Consider the following 20,951-nt stretch of genomic DNA (forward strand, 5'->3'; position numbering starts at 1 on the left):
AGGCAGCGCAGGGCCGAAGCCGAAGCCGGAGCCGGATTGTGGGAGGCGGGCGCCATGCGGGGCCGGGGGCTGCGGGGCCCGCCGGGGAAGAGGAGCCAGACCCGCGCCCCCCCCTCCTCCTCTTCCTCTTCCTCGGTGTCGTGGGGCGGCGGGGGCTCCGCGCGGCTGCCTTGAGCGCCCCCAAGCCTCCCTCCCCCCGCCCCATGGCATCCTCCTCCGGGTGAGAAGAGGCGACCGAGGCTGCCGAGGAGGCCGAGGCTCTCTCCTCCCTTCCTCGCTTCCTGCCTTCCATTCTCGGCGTCCTTCTCTCCGTGTCTCCCTCCGGAGAGCATGGCGGGGGCGTCGGGCTCGGCGGGGCTGAGCTACTCCCCGCCCTGGTGGGTCTCCCTCCTCCACCGCCTGCCCCACTTCGACCTCCGGTGGGAGGCTGCTGGGGATGAATTCCGCCCCGAAGACGCCGAGTACCAGCAGGTGAGAGAGAGAGAGAGAGAGCCCATTGAAGAGCAGGCCCCATTCTAGGCAAGGCTCCAAAGCAGGCCTGGGCCAACTTGGGCCCTCCTTCCAGGGGTTTTGGACTTCAATTCCCACCATTTCTAACAGCCTCTGTCTCTTCCTTTTCCTCCTTAGCAGCCTCAGTCCCTTCCTTTTCCCTTTCAGCAGCCTCAGTCCCTTCCTTTTCCCTTTCAGCAGCCTCGGTCCCTTCCTTTTCCTCCTCAGTAGCCTCGGTCCTTTCCTTTTCCTCCTTAGCAGCCTCTGTCTCTTCCTTTTCCTCCTTAGCAGCCTCAGTCCCTTCCTTTTCCTTCTCAGAAGCCTCTGTCCCTTCCTTTTCCTTCTCAGAAGCCTCTGTCCCTTCCTTTTCCTTCTCAGAAGCCTCTGTCCCTTCCTTTTCCCTTTCAGCAGCCTCAGTCCCTTCCTTTTCCCTTTCAGCAGCCTCAGTCCCTTCCTTTTCCTTCTCAGCAGCCTCAGTCCCTTCCTTTTCCTCCTTAGCAGCCTCTGTCTCTTCCTTTTCCTCCTTAGCAGCCTCAGTCCCTTCCTTTTTCCTTTCAGCAGCCTCGGTCCCTTCCTTTTCCCTTTCAGCAGCCTTAGTCCCTTCCTTTTCCTCCTTAGCAGCCTCAGTCCCTTCCTTTTCCCTTTCAGCAGCCTCGGTCACTTCCTTTTCCCTTTCAGCAGCCTCAGTCCCTTCCTTTTCCCTTTCAGCAGCCTCAGTCCCTTCCTTTTCCCTTTCAGCAGCCTCAGTCCCTTCCTTTTCCCTTTCAGCAGCCTCGGTCCCTTCCTTTTCCCTTTCAGCAGCCTCAGTCCCTTCCTTTTCCCTTTCAGCAGCCTCAGTCCCTTCCTTTTCCCTTTCAGCAGCCTCTGTCTCTTCCTTTTCCTCCTTAGCAGCCTCGGTCCCTTCCTTTTCCCTTTCAGCAGCCTCAGTCCCTTCCTTTTCCCTTTCAGCAGCCTCAGTCCCTTCCTTTTCCCTTTCAGCAGCCTCAGTCCCTTCCTTTTCCCTTTCAGCAGCCTCAGTCCCTTCCTTTTCCCTTTCAGCAGCCTCTGTCTCTTCCTTTTCCTCCTTAGCAGCCTCGGTCCCTTCCTTTTCCCTTTCAGCAGCCTCTGTCCCTTCCTTTTCCCTTTCAGCAGCCTCAGTCCCTTCCTTTTCCCTTTCAGCAGCCTCAGTCCCTTCCTTTTCCTTCTCAGAAGCCTCTGTCCCTTCCTTTTCCCTTTCAGCAGCCTCAGTCCCTTCCTTTTCCTCCTTAGCAGCCTCTGTCTCTTCCTTTTCCTCCTTAGCAGCCTCAGTCCCTTCCTTTTTCCTTTCAGCAGCCTCGGTCCCTTCCTTTTCCCTTTCAGCAGCCTTAGTCCCTTCCTTTTCCTCCTTAGCAGCCTCTGTCTCTTCCTTTTCCTCCTTAGCAGCCTCAGTCCCTTCCTTTTCCCTTTCAGCAGCCTCGGTCACTTCCTTTTCCCTTTCAGCAGCCTCAGTCCCTTCCTTTTCCCTTTCAGCAGCCTCAGTCCCTTCCTTTTCCCTTTCAGCAGCCTCGGTCCCTTCCTTTTCCCTTTCAGCAGCCTCAGTCCCTTCCTTTTCCCTTTCAGCAGCCTCAGTCCCTTCCTTTTCCCTTTCAGCAGCCTCTGTCTCTTCCTTTTCCTCCTTAGCAGCCTCGGTCCCTTCCTTTTCCCTTTCAGCAGCCTCAGTCCCTTCCTTTTCCTCCTTAGCAGCCTCAGTCCCTTCCTTTTCCCTTTCAGCAGCCTCGGTCCCTTCCTTTTCCCCCTCGGCAGCCTCGGCCCCTTCCTTTTCCCTTTCAGCAGCCTCAGTCCCTTCCTTTTCCCTTTCAGCAGCCTCGGTCCCTTCCTTTTCCCCCTCGGCAGCCTCGGTCCCTTCCTTTTCCCTTTCAGCAGCCTCGGTCCCTTCCTTTTCCCCCTCGGCAGCCTCGGTCCCTTCCTTTTCCCTTTCAGCAGCCTCGGTCCTTTCCTTTTCCTCCTCAGCAGTCTCAGTCCCCTTCCTTTCCCCCCTCTGCTGCTTAAGAGGCCTGAGGCTGTTGAGGGGGGAAAGGAAGGGGACTGAGGCTGTTAGGAATGGTGGGAGTTGAAGTCCAAAACACCTGAGGGCCCAAGTTGGCCCCTGCCATCAGTACAGTAGGGAAGATGCTGCAGCCATTGCTTTGGCCTCCATGAAGGCCATACCTTCCCAGCAATCTAGCCAGTTCTCAGAGAGAGGCATTCAGCGCTTCCCGTTCATCCCCATCTAAGGCCCCTTCCATGCAGCTGAATAAAATCCCACATTTTCTGCTCTGAACTGGAATATATGGCAATGTGGACTCCCGATAGCCCAGATCAAAGCAGATATTGTGAGATGGCTGTGTTGAAGAGCCCTGAGATGCATCTCCAAGGTGTTTCAGCCTTACTTTTGGTCTCCAGAAAGGTCTCCAGCAAAGGCATCAATCGCCATTGGGTTGGCATCCAGGAATGCTTGTGTTTGTGAACATGCCTTGAGTCATGTCAACTTAGTGGTGACCCCATATGTTTCTTAGTCAGATGACCTGGCGTTCCTTGACAGCCTTCCATCCACTGACTAATCAGGACATGACACTGTTTAGTTTTTGGGATCTAATTGTTGGGGTGTGATTTCAATCCCACAGAAGCATAATGTTCTGGAAAATTGAATTCCGATCCCTTTGGGCTTCTGTTAAGATGTTGCAGGACCTCCCTATGATGTCAGGATTCCATGTAAGAGGAATGTATTGTACGGTGTGCATTTTGTACTCTTTGGTGCCCAGATGTGTGCAAATGCATCAGAGACCAGGCTTGTTTTGATCCAGGGCCCTATGTCCCAGGATCTGATCCCGGATTATCTGTTTATCCTGGGTTATCTCATAGTGGGGACTCGGGGGCCCTTCTACACATCCATATAACCCAGAATATCAGAACTGATGATCCACCATATCTGCTTTGAACTGGGTGATCTGAGTCCACACTCAGTTCAGTTTGGATTTTGTACAGCTGTGTGGAAGGGTGTCTCTCATATTCCGGTTTAAAGCAAATCATCTAGGTTTGGATCCTGGGATAAAGGGCAGTGTGGAAGATCCCTTATACTCTCCAATTCCTCCCTGTCTCCCATCTGCCTCCAAGCATCTCCCTTGCCGCTCTATAACTCCCTGCATTCCTTCTCATTGCCATTTTTGATTCATTCTGCCTCGCAGGTTTGTTAGAGATGCTCTTCACCTCATTGCTGGAATTTGCTTGTTTACCCTTATTCAACCTGACTCTCCAACCCCATGCTTGCAGTCAGAATCGCAATTCCTAAAAGTCATCCAGGCAGAGAGGTTTCCAGTATTTATGTGTGTGTTGACTCATGGTGATGTGATGGATGTTATAGGGTTCTCTTCTGGAATCCTGTTTTGTTTTTGTTTTTTTGCCCTTTCCTTCCTTTGAAATAGAGTCCCATAGCACAATGATGGGCAACCTTTTGCGCTTGGTGTGTCAAAATTCACCAAAAAACCTAGCATGACTTGGGTGGTGTGTCACTTCGAGAAAAAAACCCATAATTTCACAATATATATAGTTTAAATAACAAAAATATATAATTGTAATATATAACTGTATTTAATAAATCAAAAACTATTTACTACAGTTTATTTCCATGTACAATGATCTATGGTACCTCTTGCAGTTTCCACGCTGATTTCTCTGTATTGTAGTTGCAGTGTAGTCATGAATAATGAATAATATAATAATAATATAATAGTAATAATATAATAATATACTACAATAATAATAGAATAATAATAGAAATATTATATATATATATGTATGTGTGTGTGTGTGTGTGTGTGTGTGTGTGTGTGTGTGTATATATATATATATATTAGTGCATAATTCCCATGGAGTAAACAACAAAACCACTGGACCAAATCACACCAAATTTGGCCACAAAAGACATTAGTCATCCAATCAATCTGCATGCATGTCAATGCTGACACGCATGTCATAGGTTGGCCATCACTGCCATAGCATCTGGTATTCACAGATAGTCTCCCATCCAAGTACTAAACTGGACCGACCCTAGGCAAGTGGCCTAGGTTGAGAGAAATAACTCTTGTATGTTTGAGGCGAGTATGAAGGTTGCAATTGGCCACCTTGATTAGCACTGGATAGCCTTGCAGCTTCAAGGCCTGCCTGGGGGAATCCTTTGTTGTGAGGTGTATTAGCTGGCCCCGAAACGTCAGGAGAGAATGCTTCTGGAACATAGCCACACAGCCCGGGAAACTCACAGCAACCCAAAGGAGGAATGGCTGGGAGAGTCAGAAATGAGAGAAAGACTTCCTTTTCTTGACCTTTTATGCAAACTTGTTCTTAAAGACCTTTCTGCATTTTGCCTTCTGATTCTTTCCTCTCGATCAACCTCCCTCGCTTCTTTCGATGTTCCCTGTTATTGTGTTTATGTTTTTTCCCAATTTCGTCCCCATTTTGTTATCCCTCTTGATGAAACATAGGGCCCTTCCAGACAGTTCCTACATCCCAGGATCTGATCCCAAGTTTTCTGTATATCTCAGATTATCTGGGACTCCTATTATCCAGTCTAATGCAGAAAACTTGGGATCAGAACCTGGGATGTAGGAACTGTTTGGATGGGCCCGTAGAAAAACAACAACCAGGCACTGTTTACTGTTTGGCTCCAGGTTGATATCCTTGAATCGTCTTTGCAGACAAATTGAACCCAACACGTTGGGGAGAGAAACCCAAGCTGAATTCCTTTCCTTGACCTACTTGGGGTTTATTTGTGACAAGAACGGCCTTACTGCAATCTGAACCAATGCCGTATAAATGTGTCTTAACTGTGTGTGCTTTTTGTCGAATGTGAAATGAGGATTTTTTGACTTCTTGGTTAAGGATGGATTGGAAGACTGATGTGGTATGAAGGGTTGTGCAATAGTGACTAGAATGTGCTTTGTTTTGTAATGTGTATATATATAATGTGATTGGGGTGGCATTTAATTTCATAATAATAATAATAATAATAATGTTTACAGTAGAGTCTCACTTATCCAACACTCGCTTATCCAACGTTCTGGATTATCCAACACATTTTTGTAGTCAGTGTTTTCAATATATCATGGTATTTAGGTGCTAAATTCATAAATACAGTAATTACAACATTACTGTGTATTGAACCACCTTTTCTGTCAAATTTGTTGTCTAACATGATGTTTTGGTGCTTCATTTGTAAAATCATAACCTAATTTGATGTTTAATAGGCTTTTCCTATTGCCTCCTTATCCAACATATTCGCTTATCCAACATTTATGTTGAATAAGTGAGACTCTACTGTAATAATAATAATAATAATAAGTTTATTTGTATCCCGCCACCATCTCCCCCGGAGGGGACTCAAGGCAGCTCACAGAAATATCAGATACAAAACAATAACAATATACAATACATCAATAAACAATAACATGCACCAATTGTAATATTTGCACATTAACCAAAAAGAATAAAAACACGATGCACAAGGACAGTAAAGTTATTCCAGTCTATTCTAACAACCTTTATTGGGATGCTGTGAGTTTTCTGGGCTATATGGCCATGTTCCAGAAGCATTCTTTCCTGACGTTTCACCCACACTTATGGCAGGCATCCTCAGAGGTAATGCAGTATGAAATAATGGCCATACAGCCCAGAAGACTCACAGCAACACAGTGATTCCGGCCATGAAGGCCGTCGACAACCCTTTTATTAATTTCCCGTATGTTTCCCTCATTGATGTGTTGATATTTCCCCTCCACGTTCCCCCAACGTCTTTGTAATCTCCTCTCTTTCCGCTCTTTGCACGCCGCTAAAAATAAATGCCTCGCTTCCATCCAAATGCATTCAAGAGGAGATGTGGACGAGGATCGGTTCGACTTCCTCCCAAAGGATTTGAGGCTGCAAAGTGTGCCGCTTCCCTCCTTCCTTTTCGGAGGAAAATTGAGAAGTGGGGGGAAGACGCGGAGACGGCTACTTCTTTCCCAATTACGTCACCTTCGGCAACGGATGTGAGTGCGAGTGTAGGAGAGAGCCCTGCTCACTATGCCCGCCTCTCCCCCGTCTGAGACAGAAGTGTTAGGAATTATGCAGCATCCATTTTCCCCTCCATCCGATTTGAACTCCTACGGTCTCCGTTCGGTCTCCGTTCGGCCTCCGTTCGGGTTCGGTGTGAGTCTGCGGTTGCATTGCGTTGCCTTTCTCTTTGTCATTTTCCCCACACACACTGGAACGGAATATTCTCTCTTCTTGATTAGGCCGTGATGACATTTTATTCCCTCCCCTTGTCTGTGATTGTTCATATTTCCCAACCAGATTCCACCATCACGGCATCTCGGATCCTATATTTTTGCTTCAAGGGCTTTCCCAAAGTCAGGCCAGGCGAACCTCGACCACTCGCTTGGTCTTGGGCTGTTGTTATGTTTATCATTCTAGATTATTGTACAGCCTTGCAGCTTCAAAGCCTGGCTGCTTCATACCTAGCGGACTCCATTGTTACCCAACTTGAATACTACTGAACAGCCTTGCAGCTTCGAAGTCTGGCTGCTTCATACCTAGGGGACTCCATTGTTACCCAACTTGAATACTGTTGAATAGCCTTGCAGCTTCAAAACCTGGCTGCTTCATACCTAGCGGACTCCATTGTTACCCAACTTGAATACTATTGTACAGCCTTGCAGCTTCGAAGCCTGGCTGCTTCATACCTAGCGGACTCCATTGTTACCCAACTTGAATACTACTGAACAGCCTTGCAGCTTCGAAGTCTGGCTGCTTCATACCTAGGGGACTCCATTGTTACCCAACTTGAATACTGTTGAATAGCCTTGCAGCTTCAAAACCTGGCTGCTTCATACCTAGCGGACTCCATTGTTACCCAACTTGAATACTATTGTACAGCCTTGCAGCTTCGAAGCCTGGCTGCTTCATACCTAGCGGAATCCATTGTTATCCAACTTGAATACTAATGAACAACCTTGCAGCTTCGAAGCCTGACTGCTTCATACCTAGTGAACTCCATTGTTACCCAACTTGAATACTGTTGAATAGCCTTGCAGCTTCGAAGCCTGGCTGCTTCATACCTAGTGAACTCCATTGTTACCCAACTTGAGTACTGTTGAATAGCCTTACAGCTTCGAAGCCTGGCTGCTTCATACCTAATGGACTCCATTGTTACCCAACTTGAATACTGTTGAACAGCCTTGCAGCTTCGAAGCCTGGCTGCTTCATACCTAGTGGACTCCATTGTTACCCAACTTGAATACTATTGTACAGCCTTGCAGCTTCAAAGCCTGGCTGCTTCATACCTAGTGGACTCCATTATTACCCAGCTTGAATACTACTGAACAGCTTTGCAGCTTCGAAGCCTGGCTGCTTCATACCTAGCGGACTCCATTATTACCCAGCTTGAATACTACTGAACAGCTTTGCAGCTTCGAAGCCTGGCTGCTTCATACCTAGCGGACTCCATAGTTACCCAACTTGAATGCTATTGAACAGCCTTGCAGCTTCGAAGCCTGGCTGCTTCATACCTAGCGGACTCCATTGTTACTCAACTTGAATACTATTGAACAGCCTTGCAGCTTCAAAGCCTGGGACTCCATTGTTGGCCAGCTTGGGCCTGGGCAAACTTCAGCCCTCCCTCCAGGAGTTTCGGACTTTATTTATTATTTATTTATTTACAGTATTTCTATTCCGCCCTTCTTTCTCACCCCAAAAGGGACTCAGGGCGGATCACATTGCACATATAAGGCAAACATTCAATGCCATAACATAGAACAGAGACAGACGCAGGCACCGGGCTGGCCTCGAACTCCTGACCTCTTGGTCAGAGTGATTTATCGCAGCTGGCTACTAACCCGCCTGCGCCACAGCCCGGCCTTCAAGGAAGGCCAGGTGTGTGAGATATGATCTCATGGCTTCTTGGTCGGGCTGTTATATTTGTACTTTGGACTCCAACTCCCACCATTCCTAACAGCCTTAGGCCCTTTCCTTTCCCCGCTCAGCCGCTTAAGTGATCAGATAATCACATACAAGGCAGGCAGATACTCACACTGAGTCACACAGGAGAGAGGAAGATGGATTCTTTCGTCCTCCTTATATACAGTAGAGTCTCACTTATCCAACATAAACGGGCCGGAAGAACGTCGGATAAGTGAAAAAATTTGATAATGAGACGCCATTGAGGAAAAGTGTATTATATGTCAAATTACATTATGATTTTACAAGTCAAAGACCAAAACATATCCAACATAAACGGGCCGGCAGAATGTTGGATAAGTGAGTATGTTGGATAATAAGGAGGGATTATGATAAGGTTATGATTTTACAAATTAAGCACCAAAACATCATGTTTTACAACAAATTGACAGAAAATGCACTTCAATACATTCTAAAGTTATATAGTAATTAATGTATTTATGAATTTAGCACCAAAACATTGCAATGTATTGAAAACATAGACTACAAAAAACATTGGCTACTAACAAATTGATTACAAATAAAGATAAAAAGGTAAAGGTTTTCCCCTGACGTTAAGTCCAGTCGTGTCCGACTCTGGGGGTTGGTGCTCATCTCCATTTCTAAGCCGAAGAGCCGGCGTTGTCCGTAGACACCTCCAAGGTCACGTGGCCATTGGCATGACTGCATGGAGCGCTGTTACCTTCCCTCCGGAGCGGTACTTATTGATCTACTCACATTGGCATGTTTTCAAACTGCTAGGTTGGCAGGAGCTGGAGCTAACAGCGGGCGCTCACTCTGCTCCTGGGATTTGAACCTGGGACCTTTCGGTCTGCAAGTTCAGCAGCTCAGCGCTTTAACACACTGCGCCACCGGGGCTCAGTAATAATAGCTGTGTAAGTCTTCAACATATAGTACAGTAGAGTCTCACTAATCCAAGCCTCGCTTATCCAAGCCTCTGGATAAACCAAGCCATTTTTGTAGTCAATGTTTTCAATATATCGTGATATTTTGGTGCTAAATTCGTAAATACAGTAATTACATCATAACATTACTGCATATTGAACTACCTTTTCTGTCCAATTTGTTGTATAACAGGATGTTTTGGTGCTTAATTTGTAAAATCATAACCTAATTTGATGTTTAATAGGCTTTTCCTTAATCCCTCCTTATTATCCAAGTTATTCGCTTATCCAAGCTTCTGCCGGCTCGTTTAGCTTGGATAAGTGAGACTCTACTGTATAATATATTGTATATAACTGTAATATTGATAATACAGTAGAGTCTCGCTTATCCAACGTTCTGGATTATCCAAGCCATTTTTGTAGTCAATGTTTTCAATATATCGTGATATTTTGGTACTAAATTCGTAAATACAGTAATTACAAAATAATCCATCTTCCTCTCTCCTGTGTGACTCGGTGTATTTGCCAGCGTTGTATGTGATTATTATTATTATTATTATTATTATCACTTAAGTGGTTGAGGGGCAAAAGGAAAGGGTTTGAGTCTGTTAGGAATGGTGGGAGTTGAAGTCCAAAACACGCGGAGGGAGGGCCGAAGTTTGCCCATGCCTGTTCTAGATCAATACAAAGATCCCTTGTCACTCTCGAGAGCAGCCAGGTGTTTACTGCTTTTATTAAAAAAAGATGGTTTGATACGTTCTCGCTCTTTGTGCTGGATTTATGAGGGCTGCGTTTTTCCATAACTGAGCCGGAAATCCCTGCTCCGGGATTGATTAGCTATCGCACTGAAACGTGCGCGGGGAACGTTTACCTTTGTACTTTTCTTCTCGGCTGTCGTGTTTTTAAAGGGACCTCACGCGACTTATCGCTGCTCTGTTTTCCCCATAACTTTTATTTCAGGAAGCACCATTTTATCCAACGAAGCTTTGATAATGTACGTGAAGACATTGTTCTCCACCTTCCTAATGCCACGACCCTTTAATACAGTTCTTCATATTGTGGTGACCCCAAACCAACCATCACATTATTTTTGTTGCTCCTTCATAACTCTCATTTTTCTATTGTTATGAATCGTAATGTCAATATCTGATATGCAGAATGTATTTTCATTCACTGGACTAAATTTGGCACAAATACCCAAAACTTGGGGAGATTGATTTTGTCATTTTGGAGTTGTAGTTGCTGGGATTTAATTTATTTATTTACAGTATTTATTTTCTGCCCTTCTCACCCCGAAGGGGTGTGCGGATCACATTGTACACATATAAGGCAAACATTTAGTCTATATATATAAAAGGGTAATGAAATTTCAGCCTAGGACAAAACAACAAAACTACACATCCCAGAAACACTAAACTTGGCAGCACAACCCCTCATCCATGCCTCTATGTCCATACAACAAAAAGAAAAGAAAAATAAAGTCCTAATTAGAGGGAGAGGAATAATTGTTTTTATCCAATTGCTGCCAGTTAGAAGGCTAAGCTCCGCCCACTTGGTCTCCTAGCAACCCACTCAGCCCAGGGGACAGGCAGAGTTAGGCCTCACTTAGGCCTCTTCCACACTGCCTATAAAATACAGATTATCTGATTTTAACTGGATTATATGGCAGTGTAGACTCAAGGCCCTTCCACACAGCTATATAACCCATTTATAATGGACTTAATGTAAGGTAAAACCTTTACCCTTTACCTTAACTACCACCAATTCCTCAATACTTTATTTCCCATACCACTAGACTTCGCTACAGCAACACGTGGCCGGGCACAGCTAGTGCCATATAACATAGAACAGAGACAGAGGCAGACGCAGAGGCAATTTAAACCTTTTATAGTTCATCTACACTCAAAGAGCACTCCACCAACAATAGAATTGAACCAAACTTGCCACACAGAACTCCCATGACCAACAGAAAATACTGGAAGGGTTTGTTGGGCATTGACCTTGTGTCTGGGAGTTGTAGTTCACCTACATCCAGAGAGCATTGTAGACTCAAACAATGATGGATCTGGACCAAACTTGGCACGTATACTCAATATGCCCAAATGTGAACACTGGTGGAGTTTGGGGAAAATAGACCTTGACATTTGGGAGTTGTAGTTGCTGGGATTTATAGTTCACCTACAATCAAAAGCCGCTTTAACCCCACGAACGATAGAATTGAGCCAAACAAGCAGAGAGATCTTCAGCTTTCTCTGCCAAAGAGCTTTCTAAGACCAGAAATATGTGTTTTCTGATGGTCTTTGGCAACACATTTGCGTTTTAGATGGATTAGGAACCAGCTGGTTTTCCCTGTAATAGGCAGTAAGACCACCTAAAGCTTCTTCATGCACCAATTGTGTATTTATAGGTATATTTTTATCAATGTCTAATGTATTTAATTTTAATTTATTGAATTGTCTGTAATATTTTTATATTGTGTTTTATTGTAAGCCGCCCTGAGTCCCCTATGGGTGAGAAGGGCGGGGTATAAGTATTGTAATAAATAAATAATAAATAAATAAATAGAAATTATTTGTTTTGGGGAGAAATAGAAGCCGTTGAGGAAGAATTCTTGCCACAGCTTTGCATTCTTGTTCTGCTTGTTGCTTGTGCTGGCATTTTGGATGAGTGGATTTGGGGATTTGGTATTTCGCCCTTTAGTTTTGTCACAAGACTTGTTTTTCGGGGCCGTTTTCCATATTTAATAACCGTCTTCCTGTGTAAAACATGCACCTAACGGTGGGCTGCTTTTGAAACCTATGGTCGTAATTAATCTGACAGATTATGAAGATTAAAGGTATTATCTGAAGAAGTCACACTGTAATGTTGCTCTAGGTGTTTGAAGAAAGGAGTCATTGGATAGCATGCAAACGCTCAGACTCCTGCCCATATTTCCTCCTAAGACTCTGTATCTTGTACTGTTGGAGTAATTGTGACTGACAGGTGTACAGGAGAGCAGGCGAGGATGTGAGAGGATGAATCAAGGTGAGGAGGATAACTTCAGGTAAGGAAGAGAAGGTTCTTGCAGTCATTCCATAGCATTTAAATCCTGGGTCGTGAAAGATTTTCACATCTCTGAAGTATACTTTCTGATTTACAGAGAGATATTTCAGTCGTTGAGAAGCGACTGAAATATCAGAGTGACAGTTTTTTAGATGCAGAGAAAATTCTCTACTGGATATACCCTCTTTCCCTGAAAATAAAGACCTAACCAGAAAATAAGCCCTAGCGTGAATTTTCCCAGCATGCTCGTAATAATAATAATAATGGTAATAATAATAATCTGCGCACATCATCCGAAAATACATCACACAGTCCTAGACACTTGGGAAGTGTTCGACTTGTGATTTTGTGATACGAAATCCAGCATATCTATCTTGTTTGCTGTGTCATACAATAAAATAATAATAATAATAATAATAATAATAATAATAATAATAATAATAATAATAATAATACATCACACAGTCCTAGACGCTTGGGAAGTGTTCGACTTGTGATTTTGTGATACGAAATCCAGCATATCTATCTTGTTTGCTGTGTCATACAATAATAATAATAATAACAACAGCAACAACAACACCGCTTTGTTGTGCCAGCTGTCAGCTCTAGTTTGTAGTGCAGTTTTCTTGTACTGGTTTTTGTCTGTTGTGCTTTGATGAGTTTCTGATTTTTGACTTCAATCAAAGCAGGTTCTTCACTTTGCTTTACATATTCTGCCAGGGCATGTTCTTCTTCTTTGACTGCTTGTGATACGAATTTTATGATACGAAATCCAGCCTATCTATCTTGTTTGCTGTGTCATACAATAAAATAATAATAATAATAATAATAATACATCACACAGTCCTAGACGCTTGGGAAGTGTTCGACTTGTGATTTTGTGATACGAAATCCAGCATATCTATCTTGTTTGCTGTGTCATATAATAATAATAACAACAGCAACAACAACACCGCTTTGTTGTGCCAGCTGTCAGCTCTAGTTTGTAGTGCAGTTTTCTTGTACTGGTTTTTGTCTGCTGTGCTTTAAGGAGTTTCTGATTTTTGACTTCAATCAAAGCAGGTTCTTCACTTTGCTTTACATATTCTGCCAGGGCATGTTCTTCTTCTTTGACTGCTTGTGATACGAATTTTATGATACGAAATCCAGCCTATCTATCTTGTTTGCTGTGTCATACTATGTTGTTGTGTCAATAATAATAATAACAACAACTTTATTTTTATATCCTGCCTCCATCTCCCCGCAGGGACTCTGGGCGGCTGACATGGGGCCAAGTCCAAATAAGCACAATAGAATAGAATAAAATACATACAAAAACACAACATCATAATATACTGTATATACTCGAGTATAAGCCTAGTTTTTCAGCCCTTTTTAAGGCTGAAAAAGCTCTCCTCGGCTTATACTCGAGTGAGGGTCCTGGCCGGCTTCTATTCAGGCTTATACTTGAGTATATAGGTATTCAGAGTTGGACAGTCTTATCTTATTAAAGTCTTATTATCTTAAATTACAGTTTTATATAAATATTCAAAAACATTTAACCTACTGATGCCTCAAATAATGCAATTTTATTAATATCTATTTTTATTTTTGAATTTGGCCCATAGCTGCTGCATTTCCCACCCTCGTCTTATACTCAAATCAATACGTTTTTATGGTAAAATTAGGTGCCTCGGCTTATATTCGGGTCGGCTTATACTCGAGTATATAAGGTAAACTCTACCCCCATAATAAGCCCCAATTAAGGATTGCCAGCCAGAATGATTCATTTACTAGCAGTGCATCTGTTGCAACACATGACAGACATATTGAATTGTAAAATAGGATTAAGTATAAATCAATAAATATTATTATTGACATAATATTATGGCGACGTTCCACTAGATGATAACATGATTGTATTTGGATTAATGTAGATTTTTGCACGTGAGTAAATGTGGATTTACATGGAAAAAATAAGATGAACATCATAAGCCCTGATCCGTCTTTTGGAGCAAAAATTAAAACAAGACCCAGGTCTTTTTGGGAAATATATTGGGTGGCATTTTCTTTTTTGGATCTCCCTTTATGTTCCTGCAACCTCAACATAGAGAGAGTTAGCCAGTTGACAGCGCAGGCAGACTCAGCATATCTCTCTAAATAGGAGAGTTAATAATACCCGCTTTCCAAACCTCAATTGACCTGTGATTATGACTGAATGCTGGAGAGTTTAAAAGTGTATATCAGAAGCTTATTAAGTTCCTAATGGTTAACTAGGGCCGTCCTCTTTAAGAAATATGGCTTCTGCAGCCTCTGAATGTTTAATACGGTGGCAGCGATGTTTTCAATTGCGGAGCTGCACACTTGAGCATTATGTAGTCATGGTTGCTTGTTTTTTTCGTTTGGATATTTGAACTCTTGGAAGATACGTCACAGATGAAATGTCGCAGGCTACAATAAGAAGAAACTAGGCATTAATTTGGAGCATCTCACCAAGAAAACCCTGTGATACATTGGCCTTAAGGTCTGGATCAGGGCTCCTCAAACTTTAAAAGCAGAGGGCCGGTCCACAATCCTTTAGAATGTTGAGGGGCCGAATTATCATTTGAAAAAAAAATACGAACAAATTCCTATGCATACTGCATATGTCTAATTTGTAGTGCAAAACAACAACAATGAAAGAACAATGCAATATTTAAAAATGAAAACAATTTTAACCAACTTAAACCTATCAGGATTTCAATGGAAAGTGTGGGCCTGCTACTGGCCAATGAGATAGTCAAGTGAATTAGGATTGTTGTTGTTGTGTGCCTTCAAGTCATTTCAGACTTTGGGCGAGCCTAAGTCTAAAATTAATTATTTATTTATTTACTACATTTATTTACTACATTTATATCTCACCCTTCTTATCCTGAAGGGGACTCAGAGCAGCTGTATGTACATACAATATATTATATTATTAGCATAGCGCAATATTAGCATTATATATGACTATATTGAACTATACCACTATACTGTAATATTATATGTAATATATAACATATAATTAATATTATTATACGGTATTATTATTAGTATTATATTGTATAACATTATAATATTTTTATCAATATTATATGTATATACAATATATTTCGAACCTAGCAGTTCGAAAACATGCAAATGTGAGTAGATCAATAGGTACCGCTCCGGTGGGAAGGCAATGATGCTCCATGCAGTCATGCCAGTGACCACATGACCTTGGAGGTGTCTATGGACAACGCCAGCTCTTCGGCTTAGAAATGGAGATGAGTACCAACCCCCAGAGTGTGAGTAGATCAATAGGTACCGCTCCGGCGGGAAGGTAACGGCGCTCCATGCAGTCATGCCAGTGACCACATGACCTTGGAGGTGTCTATGGACAACGCCAGCTCTTCGGCTTAGAAATGGAGATGAGTACCAACCCCCAGAGTGTGAGTAGATCAATAGGTACCGCTCCGGCGGGAAGGTAACGGCGCTCCATGCAGTCATGCCAGTGACCACATGACCTTGGAGGTGTCTATGGACAACGCCAGCTCTTCGGCTTAGAAATGGAGATGAGCACCAACCACCAGAGTCGGTCACGACTGGACTTAACGTCAGGGGAAAACCTTTACCTTTACCTACAATATATTATATTATTGAAACTGATATAAACATATTATATTATATTATAAAACTGAGGGTGGGGGCCCGGTAAAGGACCTTGGAGGGCCGCATCTGGCCCCCGGGATTTACTTTAGGGACCCCTGGTCTAGATAGTTCACAAATGACGAAGGCACCAACTGTATTGTTTAACATTTAGTCTAATTTTGTGTGTAAATATCTGTCGTTACTAAATTAGTTGGCTGACATATATATTTTCATTTGTAAATGTGCCATTGCGAGCTAGATACTGCCATTATTTTCTGTGTACAGTGATGAGTTAAATTTGTAAGCTGTGCTGGAAGGAAACATGATGCTCAGATCCTTTGAAGCTTAAGTACAGCACGAATGGTTTCATGCTGCAGTCACTTCTGGTGTGAGAGAATCGGCTGTCTTCAAAGACGTTGCCCAGGGGATGCCGGGATCTGTTACCATCCTGCAGGGGGCTTCTCTCATGACCTCACATGGGAAGCTAGGGCTGACAGATGGGAGCTCACCCCATCTCACGGATTCGAACCACCAACTTTTAGGTTAGCAGTTCATCCAGCACAAGGATTTAACCAATTGCTTCCCTGCGGCTTTGGTTAGACCTCACATGGAATACTGTGTCCAATTCTGGGCACCACAGTTCAAAAGAGATACAGTAGAGTCTCACTTATCCAACATAAACGGACCGGCAGAAGCTTGGATAAACGAATATGTTGGATAATAAGGAGGCATTAAGGAAAAGCCTATTAAACATCAAATTAGGATATGATTTTACAAATTAAGCACCAAAACATCATGTTAGATAACAAATTTGACAGAAAAAGTAGTTCAATACGCAGTAATGTTATGTTGTAATGACTGTATTTATGAATTTAGCACCAAAATATCACGATATATTGAAAACATTGACTACAAAAATGGCTTGTATAATCCAGAAGCTTGGATAAGCGAGGCTTGGATAAGTGAGACTCTACTGTACATGGGTCTATATGTATACAGGATTTGCAAAGACCTGCAAACATATGAGGGGGAAATTCATACATAAAATTAATGTAGATAGATAGATAGATAGATAGATAGATACAGATATATAAGTACAAAGGGATTGCAAATGCATGTGGGGGTTAATGTCTATATATCTGTAGGAGAGTTTATTTATTATTAACAAATAATATTATTTATTATATTTATTATATTTATTATTAACAAATATTTCAGGGGAAATGCTTTTATAAGAATAATGGATATATATTTTTCTTCTTCCTGACTTGCAAGGGCGTCTTTCCCTTTTCAAAACATTCCCTTGGTTAAGAGCGGGGGAGGTTTTGGAAAAGAAAACACACTGACAAGGGAGGGTAAGAGAGTCTCATGTTTAATTCAGTTTGCCAGGGTCTCTGGCAGAAGGGCTGGAAAAGGCCGTATCTGACATCCTGGGAGGGCGGCTTCCTGGATAACATCGGAACGGCAATCTGGTCTTTGTGTTGTGTTCATATCCTGTACCACGTTCTGTCATGCAGATGGTCCTTTTTTCTCCTTTGCCTTTGCAACATGAATCACTGGTGTAGGAGCATTTATCGCAAAATGGGAAAGTCCATTGCTTAATATTTGCCTCCTTGGCTATCTGTGAGTCATGCTGCAATTCTTACTTAATAGTGAATCATCAACCCAGAGTTAAGGAGAAGACTAGAAGCTGGTATTTCTGACAAGGTTAGCCAGAGGCAATTTTTTTTCCTGACAGCAGCTTCTCAACTGTTTCTTACCAACAAAATAAGGAGAGGGGGGGAATATATTAATATTATAATGGAATACAATATTATACTACTAATAATACAATATAATAATATTAATTATATATTATACTAGCTGTGCCCGGCCACGCGTTGCTGTGGCGAAGTCTGGAGGTATGGGAAATAAAGTATTGAGGAATTGGTGGAAGTGAAGGTAAAGGGTCAAGGTTTTCTCCTGACATTAAGTCCAGTTGTGTCCGACTGCACACTGAAGTGGATTATATGGCAGTGTGGAGTCAAGATAATCCAGTTCAAAGGAGATAATATAAGATTTTTAAATGGGTTATATAGCTGTGTGGAAGGGCCTTGAGTCTACACTGCCATATAATCCAGTTACAATCTGATAATCTGTATCTTATAGGCAGTGTGGAAGAGGCCTAAGTGAGGCCTAACTCTGTCTGTCTCCTGGGCTGAGTGGGTTGCTAGGAGACCAAGTGGGCTTAGCTTTCTAACTGGCAGCAATTGGATAAAAACAATTATTCCTCTCCCTCTAATTAGGACTTTATTTTTCTTTTCTTTTTGTTGTATGAACGTAGAGGCATGGATGAGGGGTTGTGCTACCAAGTTTAGTGTTTCTGGGATGTGTAGTTTTGTTGTTTTGTCCTAGGCCGAAATTTCATTACCCTTTTATATATATAGATATTTAATGTAATATTACTACTACTACTACTACTAATAATAATAATAATAATAATAATAATAATACTGTATAATGATATAGTACAATATAGTAATTTAATGCTTATACTAGCTGTGCCCGGCCACGTGTTGCTGTGGCCTTGTCTGGTGTTGTTGGTGAGAAATTGTTGAGGTAGTGGTGGTATTGAATGTCTGTTGTATGGTTGTCTTTATGTTTAGTATGCATTTGGTTGTTTGTGTCCTGTGAAAGTGGTGAGGGTAGAGGGGGTCTATGTCCCTGTGTAGTATTGTATAGTATTTATACGTTGTCCATGTGTTGTGAATGCTTGGATTGTGTCCTGCTGCATAGTAGAAAGGGTTGGGCTGGATGGCCCCCCGGGGTCTCTCCAAACTCTTGTGCCTGTCCCCTGGGCTGAGTAGGTTACTAGGAGACTAAGTGGGCGGAACGTAGCCTTGTAACTGGCAGCAATTGGATAAAAACAATTATTCCTCTCCCTCTAATTAGGACTTTATTTTTCTTTTCTTTTTGTTGTATCAACCTAGAGCCGTGGATGATGGGTTGTGTTGTCAAATTTCGAGCTTGGGGGGCCTGTAGTTTTGTTGTTTTGTCCGCTGCCGTGATGCCATCACTCTTTTATATATATAGCTTGTGCTATGCTAATAATATATTGTACGTTCATTTGATTTGTAAGCCGCTCTGAGAAGAGCGGGATATAAATGCAGTAAAGAAATAATAATAATTAATATTAGGTCATAGCAATGCCTGTATATCTAATTAGCACCCATTTTGCATGTTGTGTCTATACATGCTATGTTGTGCTCTTTGGCTTGCAAGTCATTGCCAACGTATGGCAACCCTAAGAGTTTTTGTGGCGAGATTTATTTGCCGTTGCTTTCCTGAGAAAATAGCACTTTCTCGAGATACCATAGTATAGTTTTCCCAAGGATTTCCCAATGGGAAATTCGGGATTTGAACACGAGGCCTGGAGGCTGCTCCCTTGAAGCCCTAATCCCCTAAATTCTCACACTGGTGCTCCCTCATAACTCAAAACGCCGCTCGCATTTCAAAGCAAAACCCAGGTCGATTGACAGATCTTAACTCAAAACACTTAAGTTGGTGTGCTCTTAAGTCAAGGTACCATTATGTACTTTGATGGTTGTTTAATTGTTTGTTCACAGAAACAGAGCAAAAGTGCAGTGTGATGATTATTTCGTTTTTTCCATCGTGTAAACTCCTTTAATTTTCAGGAAAGGCTGAGAAAGTTGATGGAATTCATGAAATCCAAGCTGTGCTTCAGGGGAAATCTGTTTCCAATGTTGGCCCGGTCTTTGTTGACTCTCGAAACGTAACTAATAATGGTTAAAATCTTAAAGTGGGGGTAGGGAGCTGGATGCCGAATGCAAGAATACAAAGTTGGCGCTTTCCAGGCTTCTCTCTGGTTTCACTTCGTTCAACGGCATTTTAAGGACGGCCTCGGAAAGGCTTTGCCTCCGGCTCCGTGACTCGAAATGACAGTTCCTGTCCAGCTTGATCCAGCTGTCATTGACTGGAGGAAAAGGAACACCATAGCCTGAGATGTAGACGGTGATACTTCCTGATCTTCCTTTTACGTAAAGACATTAGGGAGAGATCAGACACTATTAATAAAGGCCGATATTCCTTTCTGTTTGTGTATCCAGTGAAATCCAATTATTGTGTCATTCAATAAGTATTGTGTCCATTGGTACAGTAGACATTTTCGGTCCTATGTGATAAACCATTCCTGGTTAGCAGAATATTTTGGTTTGGTTTTGAGTGTCTTTTATGAATACAGTGACATAATCATAATAACAACAACAACTGCAAAAGGCCACCCTACTGGGATCTGCACACATCATCCATAAATACATCACACAGTCCTAGACACTTGGGAAGTGTTCGACTTGTGATTTTGTGATACGAAATCCAGCATATCTATCTTGTTTGCTGTGTCATACAATAATAATAATAATAATAATAATAATAATAATAATAATAATAATAATGATCATATCCTCAGCTGCTGTAAGAAAATTGCACAGACAGACTACAAACAGAGGCACAACTATGTGGCCCAAATGATTCATTGGAACTTATGCCTCAAGTACCACCTCCCAGCAGCAAAGAACTGGTGGGATCACAAACCTGCAAAAGTCTTGGAAAATGAGCAGGAAAAGATACTGTGGGACTTCCGAATCCAGACTGACAAAGTTCTGGAACACAACACACCAGACATCACAGTTGTGGAAAAGAAAAAGGTTTGGATCATTGATGTCGCCATCCCAGGTGACAGTCGCATTGACGCAAAACAACAGGAAAAACTCAGCCCGCTATCAGGACTTCAAGATTGAACTTCAAAGACTCTGGCAGAAACCAGTGCAGGTGGTCCCGGTGGTGATGGGCACATTGGGTGCAGTGCCAAAAGATCTCAGCCGGCATTTGGAAACAATAGACATTGACAAAATTACGATCTGCCAG

General features: G+C 42.7%; 1 protein-coding gene across 2 annotated transcripts in view; it reads left to right on the forward strand.

Annotated features, from left to right (window-relative positions):
* The window catches only part of ttyh3 (tweety family member 3), a 79,220-nt gene continuing 58,269 nt past the window's right edge, over positions 1 to 20,951 (forward strand). For both annotated transcript variants that reach the window (XM_062964249.1, XM_062964250.1), the window contains exon 1: positions 1 to 471. In XM_062964249.1, coding sequence (XP_062820319.1) covers positions 331 to 471 — 141 coding nt within the window. In that variant the 5' untranslated portion in view covers positions 1 to 330. The remainder of the gene's footprint in view (positions 472 to 20,951) is intronic.

The sequence above is a fragment of the Anolis carolinensis genome, unplaced genomic scaffold, assembly GCF_035594765.1.
Source record: "Anolis carolinensis isolate JA03-04 unplaced genomic scaffold, rAnoCar3.1.pri scaffold_13, whole genome shotgun sequence".
Taxonomy (NCBI): Eukaryota; Metazoa; Chordata; class Lepidosauria; order Squamata; family Dactyloidae; genus Anolis; species Anolis carolinensis.